Below are 22174 nucleotides of genomic sequence, written 5' to 3' on the forward strand. Positions count from 1 at the left end.
GTTGAACGTCCAGCAGAGGCAAAAAATAGATGCACTCGTAATTCAATTGGACATTAGTATTCATTGCTGCATGTATCATTGTTTCATTTTATTAGGCCTACACTATAAAATCCCATTTAACAGCACTTCACAGACAATGGACTTATCAGACAATGCCCTTTTTTGAGGTTGACGAAATTGTAAGTACGTATGTTTATTGGATAGGCCTACTTGGTGAGTAGAGAATATCAATAACTTGAATGTTAATGATACCACACAATTTAAAATCATACAATATAATCATCTTGTTTATTTACATATCATTTCAAGTGTAGGCTAGATAGTAGGCCTACTCAGAAAAGTGAAAATAAGTAAACTTTTGCATACAAATTCTATATTTAAACACGTATTAGTATTAGGCCTACACATTATATATGATATAATTCATCTAAATAGGCCTAAGTGTTTATTAATTTATTTTATTTTTCCCAACCAACAGTAAATTCAAAGTTCACCACTTACAGGAAGGAACACAATTAAAACTATAAGGAAAAACGATTGCGGAGAATCCGAAGATAGCAAACCCGTCTGTGTCTTTTTAGAAATGATGATACAATCCGTAAGGTGACAGTGAAAAATCTATTAGGCCTATCGATGCTACCCTAAAACAATGGATAACAACAAAACTCCCGGGACAAATAGTCTTCCCGCTGAACTTAGATACAGTATTTTGAATAAACATTCAAGATTCGCTAATTAAACATTTTCAATTTTTCTAGCCTGGAATAAACGAGGCGTGTTTCGATAAAATGGAATTTGAAATTGAACGCAAAAAGCTGAAATCTATGAAGAAAAACATAATATTTCTGTTCTATTTGAGTAGACCTATTGTAAATGTTTGCATGTAATGTAGTAGTGAAGCACGATGGAGATCTAGAAACATTGAGCATTTGACGGGGCAGCATTTGATTTGAATACGGTAGTTTTGCGCAATGCAACAAAACATCTTATTAATTTAGCAAGATCATGATGTTTAGTATTTATATTTGTATCCTACGGTTTCTCATTATCGTGTTAAACTTATCATAATAGATTATTAGTCACGATGTTTTATTAACTTGGTTGCCTGGCCTATTGAAATAATAATATGGTTCTGTTTTCACAAAGATTTTATAGTCGAAGCTCATAACAACTCACTGTTTTTTTCATCAGATTTCATTAACGAGGAGCGCCGCGGCATTCAGAAACGGACGCGGCGCGCCGCCACCGTTTCCGAATTTCTTGATTTCTATAAGATGAGTGAGGGCGCAAATACAAACATGGCGACTTCCATTAATGTAAAGTATTATTTTTATAAAACAGCTAAATCAGACGGAAATCAACTTTTACAAAGGTGACCAGCTCTTTATTTTAAGCATATGACTAATTAAAGTTATGAAATAATAGTTATACCCTAAGATGTTTGGGATTGATAGATTGTTTGAAGAGGAAGACGATTCTTCACAAAATGGACCGTCAACATCATCGAGCAACAAGAAGAAGACTCAACAGCATCACGGCAGTGACTGTGGACCTCCATCTGCTAGGCCTACGACTGGGCTGTGTGGTATCAAGAATCAGGGAGCAACGTGCTACCTTAACGCATTGATACAAACATTGCTTTACACGCCTGAATTCAGAGGTAAATTTATCTGTAAAACAAAACAATTCACTCCTCCGTGTTTTCTCTGATCTTCAATCAACAGTACAGTAGGCCTGGCTAGGCTAGGCTAGTACTAGGCCTAGGCGGCCTACAGTAGTAGTAGATACTACTACTGCCTAGGCCTAGATAGCCTAGTCTAAGTACTTGTAGTAGGCCTAAAGGCCTAGGCCCTAGTTGTAAGTAATAAAATGTAACATGCCTATATTTTATAACCTATTTACAGAGGCACTGTTCAGACTTGATGCCCAGCAGCTAGGATGTTTAGAAGATCGAGAAAAACCAGGTTCAAAGGTATGTACTCAGAATGTCTGCTTTTCCTAGATTTCCAAGGGAAAAAAAAGTTGGGTTTGCAAATCTTGTTATTTTGTGTTTGATATTTCAAGATGAAAGTGTCAAACTTAACAAAAAACAGATCTTGTTCGTGTATTTAATCTAGTCATGCACCCTCTAGAAAAATGGATATACTTTAGGCTCACTGATTTGTGTATATTGCATTGTGTTCTAATTCGTAATTGACTTCAAAAGAAACATCAAAAGACTAGGCTACAGAACATCTATTAAATTAACCAATTGAATTCTCTAAATTACAGATCATGGTATCTAGCAACTTTAAAATGTCTAATCTAGTTTAAGATTATTTCATAAACTAAAATGTAATTCTATAATTTTCATTTGGTAAATTTAATATTGCAGGTTCGGGTAATACCAATCCAGCTTCAGAACTTATTCAGCCGCCTTTTATTACTGGATCAAGCCTCCGTCAGTACCACACAATTAACTGATAGCTTTGGATGGACAGGCTCTGAGGTAATGCTAAGATTACTAAAAGCAATAGAGCCCATATTAATTTGGTTCCCAATTTGTTTTATAGGTAAATGTCCCAAAGGAGGTGGTCATATTTATTATTTATTAACTTTAATTATATTTCTTATTAATAGGAATTTCAGCAACATGATGTACAGGAGTTAAATAGGATCCTTTTTAGTGCTATAGAAGATTCACTTGTCGGAACTTCGGGAGAACAATTAATTCAGAATCTTTACAAAGGATCCATTGTAAACAAGGTATGTATTAATGTTAAGGCTACCAATCATATCACAAAAAAATATACTGCTGCTATAAAGTGGGCACATTATCAGCCTCTGAGAACACTTTACATTACACGCCTACAGTGCCAATAGAAAATAAATTGCATACACAGCAGTTGTCCGATTTGATAATAAACTTCTGTTAGGCGTTTATATGAAGCATCTAATATCATTTTGAAAGTGGAGTCAATGAAATAAACTTCTTAAGTATTAATAAGATTAAAATTACTTATATTTTGTATCCTTGCATACAGATTACTTGTGAAGAATGTGGAAGAATTAGTGAACGAATGGTAAGTTAATAGCGCTGGTGAAAAATTATGATCATTTTGGTCACCTTTTTTTTTGTCTCATGTCAATTAAGATCAATTTTTAATCATTTTTCTGTCATTTTTTCACTTTGGTAGGAAGATTTCTTTGATTTGACAGCAGCAGTCGCAAATTACAGTGGGTTAGAAGACTTCTTGACGAGTTGCTACCTAGAAACTGAAAGGTTTGAAGGGCGAAATAAATACAGATGTGAAGAGTGCAATAAGCTAGTTAATGCTACAAAGGTACTAATATGTGTGTGGCTATTTTCATTCAAGTTAACATTTATTTCTTTCAAAACAAAATAACAATAAAAAAAGAACATTTCTTTTAATTTACAAATATTTTATGAAATTAAAACAGACTGGAAAAGAAAGAAGTGTCATGATCACAAGTGTAGCTAAACATGTGGAACTGTAATCCATAACAAGTTCAAGGCTCACTCGCTCCATGTTTCTGATGGTAGAACAAGTCTTCTCGGATAACACCTATAATTAAACCGTATGCTTGTGTGTACTTTAAACAACCTAGTACATCCTTCGAGACATGTAGGGGATGTACTAGCTCACACAGCCACTGTTATGGACAGACGAGAGCACTACAATTGGCAGCACCGACATCAACATGATCCTTGGCCCGGTTGTGTTCTAGGTGGGAAACCATCTGAGTGCTATATATACTGTAGAGTGATGGTGTAATGATAATATCGGACTAGCATGACCTTCAGATGGGACGTAAAGCCGTTCGTTCTGTGTACATATGATGCATGTTATAGAACTTGGTACACTATTCGAAAAGAGTAGGGGGACCATCTCCCTGTGTGCAGATCTGGAAGACACTGCACTGATGGCTGTTGTGGGTCTGTAGAGAGCCTAATCTGAATTTCCTCAGTTTCCAGTTAAACTTGAGGATGACAATATATACCCTTTTCTTTAAATGCTTGTCCCAACTTATTACTGCGAGTCATGTGTCTTTTGACTGTGGTATCCGAGTGCACATTGTGTTTCTTATGATGCGTTTGTTTATTCTTGCAGGGTGCCAAGCTACGGTCATTACCACAAATTCTATCTATTTCACTTCTAAGGTTTAGTTTCGATTATGAGAAAATGCAACGTTATAAGGAGACCAGCAAGTATAACTTTCCCCTACAACTTGATCTCAGCTTGTTCTGTGAAAAGGTAAATCAATATTATTTTACGATCATTCGGGAAACCACCTCACGGCATCAATTTTATTTTTGGCAGTAATTAAACTCGTCGGTAAGTCACTCGTGGTAATGTGCAAAATGCAAGCAAATTACGTGATTTTTATAATTTCGGGTTAAGTTGTTTAAGAATAAATATTCTTTCTATGGAAAATCAACTTTAATACTTTAATTAACAATAAGAAATCATGATGAAACATTTTTTCTTATTAGAAATAATAAAACCCCCTCCATTGAAAAGGTGGTTCCTTTGGGACAGGACAACTTGTGGGGTTTCTGTATTTCTAATTGTAGGGTTGTTAGCCCATTATGGTGATGAATGAAGTGGCTGATATAGACCATCACTGGCGTGCACCCCCTACAGACGCAGATGCACTGGACCTGGACCACAGATTTTAAGTTCTTTATACGAGAAAACCTGTTCTACCAGCTCACCGAGGGAGTGTCTGGAACCTGTGCTGTTATTTTAGCTGTGGTTTGGCTCAGCCACTAAACATTACCTCAATTTGAATACAACTATTTAATTTCGTTTTATAAAAACCTTTTATCTATCTATATTTTAATAGGAAGAGTCAGAAGAAACCACACTTTATGAATTGTATTCTGTTGTCATCCATCGTGGTAGTTGCTATGGAGGTCATTACCATGCCTACATCAAGGATGTTGACGGGTTGGGTCATTGGAATCCACCAGTGAGTATAAGAGGGAGTTTATCAAATTAGTTTGGTTGTCTCTTAATCCTCAGATTTATTTGCTTTTGTTGTTTATTTATTTTTTCTGTCCCCCTGAACAGCTTCCTAATATCAAACACCTGAACCTAACCCTTTCAATATCCCGGCCAGTGTTACACATAAAAAACTAATACATCAAGCCAGACTTAAACGAGGGATACATCGTATCAAACACATGGCATTATTCCACCCTGTAACACTGCCCTGTAACACCCTAGGCTAAAGCTGTGATGTATATGGACACAATGATGTCATATCTCTACCATATCTGAGCATATCGCTACCATATTTGGGCACATTACCTTTTTTTGTCACATTCACTTTGATGGTGTAGACAGAGCTTAACATGCTAGAAGCATGTTGCCTTGTTCTTTATTGTTTTGCATCTACAATCTCTTGATTCATGAATAATTCACGAGGCAAAAACAAATTGTGAAGTAAACATTTGCCAACCAATTTTAGTCACCGAAATCATTCCCTGTAGTGACCTTTGAACCATGTGCTGTAGAAATATTAAATATTATCAATTTGATTTCAAATGTTTTTACTATTAGATTGAAGAGTATTCTGTTATACCACCAAAGTCCACTACAGAGAAAGAGAATGATAAAATGATATTTGGATCACCAATGGAGTGTCTATCTATGATTCTTGCCGAACAAGGTGGGCCTGGCTTCAGTATGGCTGTGGATAAACTGTGCCAGGTATGGCATCAATGTAATTACTTGCTGAGATTAGCAGATAAGATATAAATTATAAAGTTTTTGTTCAAGCTCATCCCCTCTGCTCAAGTACAACCATTTTGGTATTTAAAGTAATTGTGGTGGTGCAGCACATACAATACCTACCCTTCCCGATTCCCTCTCTCTCTCTCTCTCACCTATAAGGTACATATTAACCCCTCTTTCTGATGAAAGGGAAAAAAGGGGATAATGATATTAAAATTATCATTGAATTGTAAATAATTAGAATTTTTAAATTGTTTTTTCTATTATGTATTTATATTGTTTTGTCCGGTTTTTTGGATTTTTGTCCTTGATGGCATCAGTAACGTATAAAATTGAAAATTACAATATAACTAGGATATAAAATGTTAAGTTATAAAACGTTTTTGTTTGTAGGCACTGATTCAGACGACTGGTGTTTCATGGAACAAGCAATTCAAGAAGCAACATGGAACACTCACCAAGGTCAGCCAAACACAATTTTTAATCACTTTTAACATCTTTTCTTGCCATTTTATTTGTTGTGGAGTGGTCCTTGACCACATATCTATAATAATAATAATAAATAACATTTATAAAGCGCAAGAGACAAAGGTTTCAAAGCGCTGTGTTTTCCAAGATCAGTGCAAGTAGTAGCGTGCGATTATGCTTCTCTGAAGAGATGAGTTTTGAGTTTAGTTTTAAATGTGAAAACAGATTTTGATGAGCGTATTTCGAGTGGTAGAGTGTTCCAGAGTTTTGGGGCTGCGACAGCGAAAAGCACGATCACCGTAAAACCGAGTTCTGGAACGGGGTCAAGGTTTTAGAAGAAGTCTGCTGGATGAACGAAGCGAAGAGTTGGTTGACGGAGTAATGATGTCACATATGTAGGCTGGAGCACATCCGTTGATGGCCTTATATGTCAGCAACAGGATTTTAAAACGAATGCGCTGATCAACAGGCAACCAGTGTAAGTCACGTAAAACGGGAGAAATATGTTCATGTCGTTTAGTGCCAGTGATAAGTCTTGCGGCGGAATTTTGGATTCGTTGAAGAGGAGACAGATAAGAAGTTGGTAGGCCGTACAGAAGCGAGTTATTACAGTCCAGACGAGATGAAACAAAAGCATGAACAAGACGTTCAGTTGATGTTTTGTCAAGGTACTTACGAATCTGGCCGATCTGGTAAATTCCAAAGGAAGCACCACGGCAAACATTACGAATGTGTTCTTTTAAACCGAGGCTGTTGTCTAGTTGGACGCCTAGATTTCTGGCTGAGCTGGAGGTAGAGACACTAGTATCTCCGATATGGACCAAAGGAAATGATGATGCCTCACGGAACTTTGAATGAAAATGGAACATTTCAGTCTTGGAGTCGTTGAGCATGAGTTTATTTTGAATGGCCCATGAGCGAACATCTGCAATGCATGATTCAAGGCTGTTAACAGATTCAGAGTGATGTGTAGGTTTCATGATTAAATATAGTTGAGTGTCATCTGCATAGATCATATGACGAACTTCCGGGTGGGAATCAATGATGTTGCTGAGTGGTCCAGTGTATAAGATGAAATCGAGTGGACCTTTTACGGATCCCTGTGGTACACCCCAGGGTAGAGCGAACTCATCAGACATCGAATCACCCACAATGATTGCTTGTCTACGATTCTCAAAATATGAAATAAACCATTTCAATGCGGTTCCGCTTATGCCGTATCTTTTATGAAGACGTTGAAATAATAAATCATGATTGATAGTGTCAAATGCAGCGGAGTAGTCGAGTAGAATAAGTACCGCTTCATTACCTTTGTCTAAAGCAAGTAGTAGATCGTTGGTAACACGTAATAAAGCGGTTTCAGTTGAGTGGAAGCGGCGGTAGGCTGATTGGACTTTTGAAAACAGGAAATGTTCATCCATATATGCTTTTATCTGAGCAGTTGCAATTCTTTCCAAGACTTTAAAAAGGAAGGGAAGATTTGCTATTGGTCTATAATTTTGTAGGACGTTGGAGTCGAGATTTTGCTTTTTCAACAGTGGCATAACGAGGGACAATTTAAATGCAGATGGTACAGTACCTGATGACAGCGACATGTTGACGATTTTAGTGATATGCGGTAGTAGAGCGTCAATGCAGTTTTTTAGTAACCGTGTTGGAATTGGGTCAAGTCTACTGGACTTAGATGCGCTTTCAGCGATGACTTTGCGTACCGTATCTCTCGTCGACATTGACAGTTATTAGTGGAGTGTTTATGGAGTTAAGTTTCTTGCAAATTTTCAGAATCTTTTCATTAAAGAAACAGCCAAACTGGTTTGCGAGATCCATTGAAGATGTGTGTTTTGGCAGAACAGGAGAAGAATCGACCGAGTACAGTTTACTTATGATGCGGAAAAGGTTCTTGTCATCCGCATTAGCGATTTCATTGCGATGATAATTGCATTTTGCTAGATCTAGCATATCTTTATATGCTTTGCATTCCAACTTGTACCTCTGTTTGTCGATATCCAAACCAGATTTCAACATTCTGCGTTCTGATCTCCGTTTGACGCACTTCGCTTCACGGAGTTCATTCGTGTACCATGGTGCCCGTGGTCTAATGGTGACCAGTTTAGTTGTTAACGGAGCATGTTGGTCAAGGATGTACTGCAATACATTATTGTATTGGTCAGCGAGATCGGAGACATTATCTTCCGGTGCGCAGACGAGCGGGGAATTCATTATATCTTCCACAAAACAATTTAGATCAATGTTACGAAGTTTGCGGTAAGAGGTTGTCCGCGTTGGTTGTTTAGGATGTGATAAATCCACAAAGCTGATGACAGCCATATGGTCGGATGGTAGTCCTTGTTTGACAGTGGTTTGTTTTATTATGTTGTCGTTTTTTCGAGAGATTAGAAGGTCCAGTGTGTGCCCGCTAACGTGAGTGGGGCCTTGGACGTGTTGATGAAGACAACTCGTGTAAAGCAGTTCATCAAATCGCTTGGTGTGGTTGTCCAAGAGGTCATCTGTGTGAATATTGAAATCACCAACTATCAGAAGGTTTTTGGTGCAAGAGACTGATTCAAGAAGTGATGAGAATTCAGTGATGAACAAGTCAAAGGTAAGTTTGTTTTTGGTCGATGGTGGTGGTCTGTAAATTGAAATCAAGTTAATTACAGATGAATTGGAAGTGATCTTGATATCCATATGTTCGAAAGACCGGAAACTTGTTGAAACATTTGGTGTTATTTGAAGTCCACGGTGCGAAATGATGCATATTCCACCTCCGCGTCCACCTGTAGGGCGTGGCTCATGTGACACCACGAAATTTGGGAGGGTGTTACTCACGTCCGCAATAAAGTGGTTGTCACTTGCATCACCTTTCAACCAACTTTCGGTAATTACTAAAATGTCTAATTCAACATCCAAAATAAAATCACAAACGTGAACAGTTTTATTTCTTATAGAACGCGCATTCCACAGTCCAAAACAGATGGAACTCGAACTACGAGATTGTTCAGTATCCACGGAAACAGGTCTGCGAGGTTGAGAGATGTGTTCAGTGGCGGCAGAGATAAGCTTGCTTCGTCGTCGACCAGCCTTCTTTCCTCTATGTGTTTTTCGAGTTGAGAATGCTCGGCATGTGGTAAAGGCATTGATATTCAAACGATTTATAGTGTCAATTTCTGATGGAGTCAACGATGACTTTAAGTTTCCTGATAATCTGAGAAGTTGATCACGATCGTAGTAAATCATAGACGCAATAGATGAACTGACAGGTTGAATTAAAGTCAATGAACACCCGTTATGATAAGACGATTCGGTTCTGTGAAGTAAGCCGACTACTACAATCCTAGGCCTACCGTAGTTGACAAATCCGGCAAAGAATGTTGAATGAACCGTGGATACGGCTGACCGCGAAGGCTGACTGCACAGGAATGTGAGTAGACAGGCAAACGAAACTGGCCTAGGAAAACGGAACATTAGTTTCGCTAGTAGACCAACGATGTTATCTTCACAAATACATACAACGGTCAGTAATAACCAGGAAAAGTTCGATGTGGCATTAAACACACAGATTTCAGTATACAGAAACTGTAATTTTACAGAAACTTGGAGAACAGATCAGACTGGCCGCTTGTAAGGCGCACACGTCTATCAATATTTTCATTTTGGGAAAGATCTTGTAATTACTTATTGAGTAATCCTGCTAACAAACAAATGAACAGACACATGTGATCGACTACATATGTACCTCCTTGGCTGAGTTAAATAATTAATTATTTATCATTTATTTTCAGTTTCTGAGGAAGTACAATGATCTGTTTACACTGGATTCAAGTAGCAATATTGTGTCATTACAAAAGAATCATACACAGTCACAGGACACAACTGATGTTAAGTCACATGATGTAAAATCACATGATCATAGTGATTTAAGCAATACCAAACGGAGCAATAAAAAAGATCTCAACTCTGTGAAAGAAAAAGGAGTCTTGAACAAACAGTAAGTGGTTTTCAGATTCAGAGTATATAAATGGCGTTGATAATTTAGAGTTTGTTGCGTAGTGGTTTCTATGAGTGTACTGGTACTGGTAACCGTCTACATCTGGTAGCCATTGACATAAAGTTGTCATTTAGATTAATGCTACTTTTAATTGTACACAATATTTTTGTTACCAAACTAAATTAAGGTTAAAAAGCCTAAAAAATATTCTTTGCAGTGTTAGTAAAATAAAAGTATAACTATTTAAGTTGTTCATATTAATACATTATTTTGTAGGCCAAACTTAAAAACTAAAAATTGGTTTGACTTTAATGACTCGTATGTGAGGCCAATAAACGAAAAGGAAATACATAACCAATTTTCTGGACGGGAGAGTGCATACATGTTATTCTACAGAAGGAAATCGCTACAGAGGCCTAAAGAAGGTAACACATTTCATAAACATTTGTTTGAATGGCAAAGAAACGCTAGTAAAATTAGGTTTTCCGTACACCATGGAATTACAAAAAAAGGAATTCAAGTTGACATTTCAGCCAATATCCGGAAAAGTAATTTTGTCAAATTTATATAGTTCTTTTAACAATGTGCAGATTGTACAACATATATCGGCTGTACAACAAAAAAAAGGTTAAACATCACATAGTGTAATGTACAGCAAACCTTACTTACTTACTAGTGTTTCATAAATTATTCAGCATTTTATATGTATGTATATTGAAAATCTATTTTTTTTTTATATACACTTCTGATTCAAAGTTTTTTAACAACCTGCATAGGAAACACTATTCATTCAAACATGACTAATTTGTATGTGGATCGAATTGTAATTAGATGTTCTTAACAATTTGATGCCAAAAACACCAAGCAAAGTAACTAATATAAAACTGTCGTTATTTTACTTTTTCTAGCTTTTGGTAACCCTGATTATGGTCTTCCAATGTCTATCATTCAGCAAATAGCCAAGTTGAACTCTGAACTTTCAATCCAGCGAATAGAACATGATGTTGAGCTTAATACAATAGCAGTTTCTATACATCAGAGCCAGCACTATGAGTACAGGTTTGGAAGACTGAACTTGAAGAATGATGTTAATAGTTATACAACAACACTGAATATAGACAGAAGGAAAGAGGTTACCGATCTTATAATTGCAGTACAAGAGGTAGTGTATCTTGGATGTACTGGCCGTTCTTTTTTACTATTAAAAACATATTCAGAATACCAGACTTTACAGAAACCCATTTTAAGTTGGGCTAATGGTGTCTGGTATTGGGAGATCTGATTTGTGATATGCAAGGGGATTGTTGACTGACTGCTTGATTTATTTATTTTTGCATCAAATGTCACAGAACATGAACATTTACAATTAAAAGTTATAAACATTCAAGAAAAAAACAGAACAAAAGATGTCAAGGATAACCCATAAACGCCCTCAAGATGAGCCAGACTGGAGTCATAGGGAGAATTTACTAAACATCGCCAATTTAATAACATGTGCTGTGCAGAATTGCTGGATAGTTGGCTTAATAATTACTGTATTATAAATTATTATTTTATTGATAAACATTTACTGCACAGTAAAGTACAACATTTGTTTTTGTTTTACTCTTTCCATTCTTTGAAAGATTAAATTATACAATATTCTTTGCCTTTAATCTTACAAACATTCATTACTTGTTATATATTTCACACTTTTTGTACCTTTAAGTTTTAACACTTTTTTGTTTATTTTGCTAGGTACTAGGTGAAGCCTTTCTTGAAGGTAGTCATTTGAGTATTGTAAAGGAACTACCAGCTGGGCTGCATCTATATGACATGATAAGTCGGAACCCTTCTTGCACTGTCAGTGATGCAGGAATTGTTGAAGGCTCACAACTTTTCCTATGGGATGGAAATGCTGTACGTATAATAACAATCGTCTATATCCAAATATAAGGATTTTATTTTTAAAATAGAACATTCCTTTATTGCAACTTTTGTTAATACAATATTTGTATTTTAAAAATGTTAGTTTTTCAAAACTAATTATAGATTTAACAAAACGTTTATAGCTTAATTACTTTAAAAGTACATTTTTGCAATTTAAATATCAGAAATCAAAATCTTTAAAGACTGCTGTTTACTATGTCATTTGACTTTTTTGCTCCAGGGACCATGGGCTTAGCCAGTGACAGCTCATAGCCATTACGACACTGAGTTACTTCCTGCCAATAGTTTTATAGTTGCTGGCTTAAAGATGTATTGTCCCTTGAAACACAAAAAATAAGATAAAAATATTCTAAATTTAAACTAGCCATATCAAAGTAATATTAAAGTTATTCACTTTAAGTCGAAAAATCGAGCCAAAAACAACAAGTTTACGTAATTAACAGGTAAATTAATTAGATTACATTTCGTCTGGGAAATCGTTGCAAGCGAAAGTAAACAAAGATTTCAAACCATGAGTATGCATTATGCATGATGCTAATTAGGATTGTTTACAACTCGTCACGGTTGAGAAGGTGTTTTCACACAGATCGCGAAGAAGTTTTATGATTATGCATACAGAGTAGCCAAACAAGCGCGTTGCATTATGGGATATGTTTTGATATAAAACTTTGACTGTATTTCGGTTAAATTATTTTTTTTTTTCGACTAATTTTTTGTGAAAGTTAATAACTATTATGATACTTCAAAATGACCCCTTTTTTTTCAAAATTTAAAAAAAAAAGTTTTGGAATTAGTCAAAGGGACAATACATCTTTAAATATATGATTATAGAAAATACCATGAAGTATGGATCTTTTTCTTTTGTTTACCAATCACAAGAACTCACAAATTATTGCTTTTACAGGTAGATGGACATGAAATGAAGACTGGTGAGAACGCTGAATCAATCCTATTAAACATCACCTTTGTGGATGCAAATGGCAAAAAACAGCAAATCTCACATGCTTTTCCTAAACATTCCAAGTTCAGAGAAGTGCGATTAATAATCAGCCGTCTGACTGAAGTACAACCAGACTTTTTACTGATTACTAGAATAATCTCCAAACCTGTTGCCATGTCTACTTCTGATGATGCGCTGTCATTATTGGAGCTAAAGCTACTGAACTGTGACACTATTTCTGCTGAGGCTAAATCCAGAGTAGGGTAAGATATAAATTCACCTGACTTGCTTGATTGTCACTGCTGGGAATAGTTTCGCCAGTGTAGCATAGCAAAAAGCTATACAAAACAACCTTATTGCTACACATTTCTAAAATTATGTAGCAAAAAATACAATAGAATACTATGTTTCTCGACTCAAAAATCAGTTTGATTAGCAATTGCTAAATAAAATTTTAAAATGAAATGTTTCCCTTCACTGTGTGCATTGTGTATTGTGCTAATTTATAGCTCCATGGTTCAACTGTGAGTACCACGATGGATAATAAAAACATATGGTAGAATCGGCAGACCATTTCATTTTTTTTTAATAATGAAGAATATAATGTGAAGTACAAAATAAGTATACGGAAAAATTCAGTATATGATTGCTTCACCTATGTTTTGCACACGTAACATATGGCGCTCACATTTGTGAGCCAGACGTAGAACTTCTGCCTCAGTTCGATGGTGCACACCATTCCCCTATCCATGCTCCTGCCATCCTAATCACACGTCATTGCCAACAGCTTTTGTGTATTTACATGAGTTCAGGTTAAAAAAAACTATTCAGTTCTCTTGGCTACATGTAGAAGCCTCTGATTTTAAATCTATTTTTATTTTTTAGAAAACCAGTTATTGTAGAATCTACATTGAAAACGAAGGAGAAACTTGTCAAAGTTCATATTGAGAATCGATGTACTGAAAATAAAGAGCAAGAAGATGATTGGCCAGTAATAGAAGTTGAAACAGAATCTAGTCAAGTTAGTTTAAGCCTTGTGATGTGCCCATATATGGACATGATGATGTCATATCACTACCATATTTAGGCATACCACTACCATGTTTGGGCACATCATACCTTTTTTGTAAAACTAGTTTAATAGTGTAGACCGAGCTTTACTCTTAAGCTCCTTTCCCACATTCTCGAATTTGGCTACGAATGAACACGAAATTTACAAGAACAAGTCTATTATTAATTAAGGCACGATTTTTGTTTTACATTTAAAAGTGACGTTAATATCATAATGTACTTAGCATGATAATTTAATTTGTATTTAATATTAGTTTAGTAAATTTTTTAATAACATTTTCAATTCACAGACAATAGAAAAACTTAAGTCTGTAATATTAAAGAAAATTGGCTTAACTGGCAACAAAAAGCCCGAGGGAGGTGGACGACTCCGTAGATGTAGTGAAACAGCTGGATGTCAACCACCCTGTAAGTTCAACATTCTCTATTAATTTTTACTTTTGACCAAGTACACGTAAAGAATACAAACTTGTATGTATTGTATTTGAACTTGTCAAATACCTCAAATTTCAACCATGTACTGTAATGTGTGTTTGAGTGGAATAATAATAAATGAAATGTGCCCATGTAGGTATATTTGCCCAAAGTTATTCCTATGTTTTTAGTATTCCTTTACGGGCCCAACCAGCTGATTTTTGTCCATGACTACAGCCTCTTGTTAAATAAAATGTCAAATGTGTAGTTGAATGTGTCATGTATGATTAGCATGGCATATTTGGCTAATTTTAATGAGAGTGAGTGAATAGCCGAGTAGTTAAGACAGTGGAACCATAATTACGTAGCCATAACATTGGCAAGGGTTCGAGGCTCACTCGCTCCATGGTTCTGGTGGTAGAACGAGTCTATATAAACCGTAGGTCTAGTGTACACATCATGTACACTTTAAAGAACCTGTACTTCTCTTGAGATGAGTAGGGGGTTACGCCGGTGTACTAGTGCACACACACAGCCACTGTTCATAACTGGGCTCATTGTGCAATTGGGACTGGTTTACCACCTGTTGGTCCCATCCTTCACTAATAAAGATCTTAGTGAGAAGTTGAATAAATAAAAAAAAATGATTTTTTGTTTCAGTATTTGAACAGCAGAGTGTTGGTGCTGCTGAGATAAAGCACAATTCTTGCCTTACATTAGAACCTGGTGCTCCACCAAAACACAATCAGGTATTCACCAAACAATTACCTCTGTCAAAAGTTTTAGGTCAATAGCCTATTTAAATAATTGTTATTATCCACTGTCTACTTGTTTATAATGCATTGCTCCTAAAAAATATCTAATAATTATAAAAAAATTATTATTATTGCCCATATAGAATCTGTATCTATTAGCAGGTTTCCCCTCAACAGCTGGTCTGGTCTGGTCTGCCCTGCGTTTTGTGTAAATGATCATAAGAAATAACATAGATTCCTTTTTTTTTTACCGCTTACAACTCGACTATAAATTGGTCTTAATTGTGAAAGAGTAAAACTCTTTGAGTATCTCATGCTCTATTTGTCATTCTAGATAACAGTAACTTTCAGCCTGGGTAACCAACCTGCAAAATCAGATGGTAGGAAGGAGATAATAGTCAATAAAACAATTACAGTTGAAAAGGTAATTTTGACGTAAGAAATTTTCCCCCTTTTTTTTTTGTTCTCTTTATTAAGTAATCAATGTATAATAATGATTACAGCAACCTAAACAAATAACATTTATAAAATAAAAAGTTAAAGATGGTGCGCACAACAAGTTCATTTCCAAACACAAACATTCTCAAAATGTTTACAGAAAGCTGAACATGCATTAGATCACATTAATTATCCCTATTAGATATCACTTTTTCGTTAGATAGGGCTAATTCCAAATGTCACGTGATCCGTAATTGACTAATCAAATTGCAAGAATACAATCAGTTGTGTTATATGTTTAATAAAAACATTATCATCAGGAATGTTTCACCTTTCTTTTTTATATTCAGTGTTTAAATACAATGTTGACAAACCTTGATCTGAAGGGTCAACTGTATCACTTGCAGAAAACAAATTGGCTTGGAGAGACAGCAGACGTTATGGATGATTTGGTAAAACATTATTTTTTCATAAAGATTTGACAATTCCTACAGATTATCTACTGTAATGCAAAGAATAATAATCATATATAATAATAATATAATAATAATCAATCATAACCACTTTTGATGCCCACTGAACTAGTATTAATAATAATATTGTTATATTAATGTTCTAATAATGTTTTCGTTATGTGTATTAAGGCTTTTTTCCAGTTGAATTTTCAAATTTCACATCAATTTTTTTGGCTTTGTACTTTCATTGGGCTCCATATTAATACTAATAATTGCTTATATTGTTGTTATTCTGCTATTAAGGATGCCTCTCTCGATCAAGAAAATGTAAAAGATGGAGATCATCTTCTAGTGCAGGCGGGTAAAGTACCTCCAAGAGGCTTTCTATGCTTACCTGTTTGGATGTACCCACCACCATACATTCCAGATACTGAAACTGAAGAACCTAGTCTACTGAATTGGATTTCAACCGTTATGAAAGGTACAGTATTTTTTCTGAAAGTGTTTTAAAGAGTAGAAAAAAAAATGTTGTTGTAAGTAACGCTAATTTCACAGATGATTTTTATCCCTAGAACAATGCTTCATTCAAATGAAAATCATTTTTGAGTCCCACTGTCCAATCACTACTTTTAATTGATAGGACTCTTCAACAACACAGACGAAGATGAAGCAATGTCTGAAATGGACCAAACAAATGTTTTTCTTGATAACGTTGAGATATCACAAGATTTGACCGTAGACACCTTAAAGACATCGATCTTGAAGCAGATCAATTCTCTTGACATGAAAGTGCCTTCTACACACCACATACGATTACGTCAGGTGGAGAACTCAATGATGACCAAAGTTTTCAGAAGTAATGAGCAAACACTCAGGTAGTTTACCAATGGAGTACTGTACACTCCCATAAGAACTCACAGAATTTGAAGCTTATTACACTGTGGGTGTATCACAGAAGAAAGTGGGTGAATCACAGAAGAATAACGAAAATATTAATCCGCGCGCAATTCATGTTGGGATTTATAGCTTAAATTATTAGAATCAACTTATTTTTAAACGTTGAAAGACGAAAAAAGTTATCGCAATAGGACCATGTAGTATTTATTTTTACAATTAATGTAGTTTAATTATGACCTTAAATTAGAGCTAAAAAACATTAGGAATGGGACTTTTTTACTTTAACGCATAACTCTTTTTGTCAATAATGAACTTTTCTTTTTATTTTAATAGACGACAAAAAATCAACTCTGCGACAAAACTTGCTGTGCAAGTTTTACAAGAAGAAGAAAATCTAAAGTAAATATATAAAAATAATTTATATCTTGTTTAATCACTTTCTCTATCATTGTTTTTTTAATATAAGTTTTCCATGTTTCTATTCAATATTTAGATTTTACTGTATTTATTTTGAATATGTGTTTAAGTAAATTGAGAAAGAGAAAGTTTTCATTGGTTGTTACTATTTCATGTTTGCCTTCTAATCCTAAGGTCAAGGTTCAATCCTAAGGTCAAGGTTCAATCCTAAGGTCAAGGTTCAATCCTGATCAGTCCTAGTCAAATGTGTTTATTATATTCACATGCTGTAATTGGCGAGTTTACTGTGCATTTTTAAAAGATCTAAGTTTTGCCTCATACACTTATAAAACTTATTTTAAAGCTCAGGTACAGGCATGAATTTTAAATATAATATCTGGTTAATTGTACATTAATCAAATATTTGTAACAGAAATCAAGACGAAAAAACATGAATTTCCCTTAATATGGTCAAATACAAAATTTGGCAAAATTCTGCCATAAAAACCAGGGAGACTTTTTTTCAGTAGTTAGGTAGTTTAACCTAATGTAAAAACATGTCTGGTGACTCCCTAGAAGGTGAAAAAAGTTGGTGGATAATTTTTGCTACAGCATGAAAATAAAAATCTGAAGTTGAATAAAATTACCAGAAAAAGAAAATTCAAGTTATTATATTTAGTCATCTGATAACATTTTTTACCACACCGTTTATTTTTCATAGCTTTTTAAAATGCCTCTCTATTTACAAAATTTGTGTACAAAAGAATAGAGATTTTACTGTGTAATTTGAACTATCCCCCCCCACTGATAAGAAAGTGCCTATTTTCAACAAGCTCGTGTAACACAAATAAAATCAAATAAATTATGAAACATAATAATGAGAAACTATAGATCGATAATTATTGGAATGTATGATCAATAGAAATGTTTTGCCTGCACCAGTCCTTTAAATAAAATTATATTTTTTTAATTCCATTATAAAGGCAAAACACTATAGTACTAGTTATCCAAAGGCGTAATGTTATATCTAGAAGTTACAACAGAAGTGAGGAATTGATTTGGGACACAACTCGGTCACAGACCCCAGAGTCATTAAAGCAAGCTGTTAGTGACAGACTTAAGATTCCTGTAGACAGATTAATGATTGCTAAACATCATTTAGACAAATTCAACTGGACAGTAATTCCAAGTAGTTCACAAGTAAGTTTTGATCAAATCAAAAATTGTATTAATTGGTCAATAACAGAATAGATATTATTATATTCAAACTTTATTTGACCATGATATAAATAATATGTTTAAGTCCTGCATGCATGTACACAAAATAGAAAATAATATATATAATAAAAATAATTCAAACCAACATTTTCTGTTAAAAGAATTAATTTTAATTTAGGGTTTTTAATAATTATTGTGCCGTCGTCTATGTAACAAGTGAATAAGAAATTTAAAGCGTTAAGTTGAAATGTGTTCTTTCAATTTTTCTGCCTTACCATGTTGGGAATATTTTTTAAATGTTGCCTGACATACAGTTTCTATGTATTTCTTTCACAGTGGCAGAAAACTAGTGGTCAAAAAGGAAAGAAAAAGGGTGGACAGAACCAAAAACTGAACCTGAAACAGGCCCCTTACCAACTCAAAGATGGTGATGTGATTGGTGTAAAGGTAAGAATTAAGTTTTACAGCAAGATTACTTATCAATCACAGGTATTACCTTTAATTAACGCCTAGTAGATCCAAGGCAATCTAATAACTAGAGCTTTGTTAGATCAAAGGTTTTATGTGTGGCTGCGACACGATCAGTTCCACGCCCTAAACAGAAACTGGAGAATGATGTACTTAGTACTGTAACCACAATTAGTTTGAATTTGTTGCAGCCAGACATAAGATCAAAGGATGGTTAAAAATGAATAATTTTGATTTATTTGTTTTTTCTTTATTTTTTAAGGACATTCAGGATGATCCGGAGAACAAAGATGATTTTTCTACTCAAGAAGATGATATTGGGAAAGAGAAATTAAGACAAATTGCTGAAGCAAAACGAAAAATGTAAGTGATTTGCAATATGTGGTAATTCATTTTTGTTGGAAGGATTCTTATTTAATTTGTTATTTGTTGGCATTATTGTAGTCTATAACTTTTGTATTGATAAAGTATGTTGTGGTTTAACTCAACCTGTAGTCAGGATTCAGGATCGTTGCAAATAACTAGCCAGCCTGATGATGTGTGGTCACCTCGTCTAAATTGTTCTGTCTAGCATGCGACTGCAACACATACCCAGTATAATAATAGAATTTGTATAGAGTTATAGAGCCCTTTTACAATATGTCTTTCCATTATTCAATGCATTTTTTTCTTCGATTTATAATTCTTATACCTGTAAATAATCTAAATAGTAAACTTATTTTATAGGCGAAAAGAAACAAAAGACAGGAATGTTGAAGATCCACCTTGGGAAAAAAAGAAACACAAAAAGGAACGAAGAAAAGAAGTCGCATTAGTTATCAAAGTGGACGACTTTAAATGATAATTTAGTCCACCTATCTTTCATAACATTTTTAAGGTTTTTTTTTTTAACATTTTTACAAAATAGTCATTTTAAATAGATATTATATTTGATTATTCAAGATTAATACTTAATTATGTAGAGAGAAATTATAATTGTATTGTATTCAAAGTATTATTATGAAATGATATGTTTCTTTCATATTATACAGAATGTTTTATATTCATACAATGGTACAAATAATGAATGTTTTATATTCATTCAATGGTACAAATAATGAATCTTTTATATTCATACAATGGTACAAATAATGAATCTTTTATATTCATACAATGGTACAAATAATGAATGTTTTATATTCATACAATGGTACAAATAATGAATGTTTTATATTCATACAATGGTACAAATAATGAATGTTTTATATTCATTCAATGGTACAAATAATATCAAGGCGAAGTGAAAGATGAAAATATAACCAATTTTTATCTTTCCCTGAATGAAATTGTAAGAATTTATAAAAAATTAATTCATGAACGTGCAAACCGAACTTGCAGTACTCGCATAACGTCATTGTACACTCGAAGTAATTAAGAGTGCAATAGAAAATTTATTTAATATGTGATACAAAATCTTCCAATCAAATGACAAGAATTATCATAGATAATGCAATGTAGGTATGAACACAATTCTAATTAATTCAAATTGCAATAGTATGCTGACAGCATTTGTTTTGTCACAAACCACAAATGATGGTCTGTGCTACATCTGGTAATTCAAAATCATGATGAGTGCATATGATAATCACCATTTAATAATAACCAGATATTTTTCGCTAACCAAATTATATTTTTTTTATGAAAGCTGCTTTGTGCCACTATTAACTATAAATTATTGAATTACTATGTTGAAATTTTAAACTGAAACAAAGTAAAAATGTTGACTGTAGTAAGTAACAAATTTAATTTGCAAAAGATTTTATTTGTTTGCCCATCATTTCCAAAACAATTAAGTCCCTAAGTACACTTTTCTTTTAAAAAAAATGAAGTTTTGTGATGTAGGTCATATCCTATCAGATATTGGTTTTTTTTCACCTAACAAAACAACTCTACTCAGAAAGCAAAGGTTTTGCTTATCTAGATCATTTTGTGTGTATGTTGACATTGTGAATAGAGTCACCTGTATATCGAGACAGTGAACAAATGATAGTCCGAGGCAATGTCCCTAAATAAGAAGAAAAATAATAAAGTAAATTTAGTTAAAGAAGAAATTAAAACCTAATAAACTGTCTTGCTGTCAACCAACAGACACCCTAACTCCTTAAAAATAATTGTTCACATACTACACAATTTCCTATTTTTTAAATGTTTAAATAAACCCCTTTTCAGACTAGCATTCTGCATTATATTTGTATTCATATTGTCCACATACTGCACAATTTTCATTTTTTTTTATTTTCAAATAAACCCCTTTTCACACTAGCATTCTGCATTATATTTGTATACATATTGGCCATTTAATTGTTTTTAAAAAATCTGTTTTTTTGTTATTTTTATGATGCAAAAATGGTTACTATATGTGATCAATTGTTCCACAGTGAAGGGAGACAATAAAATCACAGAATCATTATTTTATTATTAAAAAATAATAAAATTTACATAACAGTGACCTGTAGGTGTTTTGCATTTATTTGTTTCTGCTTGTTAAGATCAACGTGCTAATTTTACATATTTTCCAAGGAACCAAAGATACAAGATACAATCAAAGTACAGTACAGAGTTTTTGGAATAAATATAATATGAGGCTTGATATAATTAAAGATTGTAAGGTCCATACACAATTGTACATATATTCCTTTGACATTCAAATATATCTTGAAAAGAATACCATCTTGAAATGAAGCCCAGTGGGCTTTTTTTTTTTCGAGATTACCTTTGCAAACCACAGAGGGGCTTCTTTTGAGATGGGCTTCTTTTCGAGGTTTACAATATGTTTGAAACATCAAAATGAACATTAAAATATAATGCTTTTGATATATTTATCTTTGTTTACTGTTATTTTCCTAATGAATTTACAGATTAGTTTTTATCAGTGGATTAGAATGTTTTATTTTCACATCTGCTCATGTATCTTTGTTTCTACTTTTTTGTATGAAAACACTCACGAATAAATTAAA

At 34.0% G+C, this 22174-nt stretch overlaps 1 protein-coding gene across 1 annotated transcript; it reads left to right on the forward strand.

Moving 5' to 3' along the window:
* The first annotated feature begins 1297 nt into the window (after positions 1-1297).
* LOC140054716 (ubiquitin carboxyl-terminal hydrolase 40-like) lies at positions 1298-22087 on the forward strand. The gene is made up of 27 exons (XM_072099798.1): positions 1298-1660; positions 1905-1972; positions 2375-2488; positions 2620-2745; positions 3024-3062; positions 3177-3323; positions 4113-4256; positions 4849-4974; positions 5568-5717; positions 6135-6203; positions 9992-10197; positions 10474-10622; positions 11106-11359; positions 11935-12096; positions 13031-13329; positions 13952-14087; positions 14428-14545; positions 15212-15300; positions 15641-15730; positions 16095-16196; positions 16503-16680; positions 16840-17074; positions 17430-17495; positions 18476-18692; positions 19047-19157; positions 19441-19541; positions 19905-22087. Exons 1-27 carry the CDS (start codon positions 1438-1440, stop codon positions 20017-20019), a joined length of 3834 nt encoding a protein of 1277 aa, XP_071955899.1. The 5' UTR covers positions 1298-1437; the 3' UTR covers positions 20020-22087.
* The last annotated feature ends 87 nt before the right edge of the window (positions 22088-22174 follow it).

This window comes from Antedon mediterranea, chromosome 1 (genome assembly GCF_964355755.1).
Source record: "Antedon mediterranea chromosome 1, ecAntMedi1.1, whole genome shotgun sequence".
Lineage (NCBI taxonomy): Eukaryota > Metazoa > Echinodermata > Crinoidea > Comatulida > Antedonidae > Antedon > Antedon mediterranea.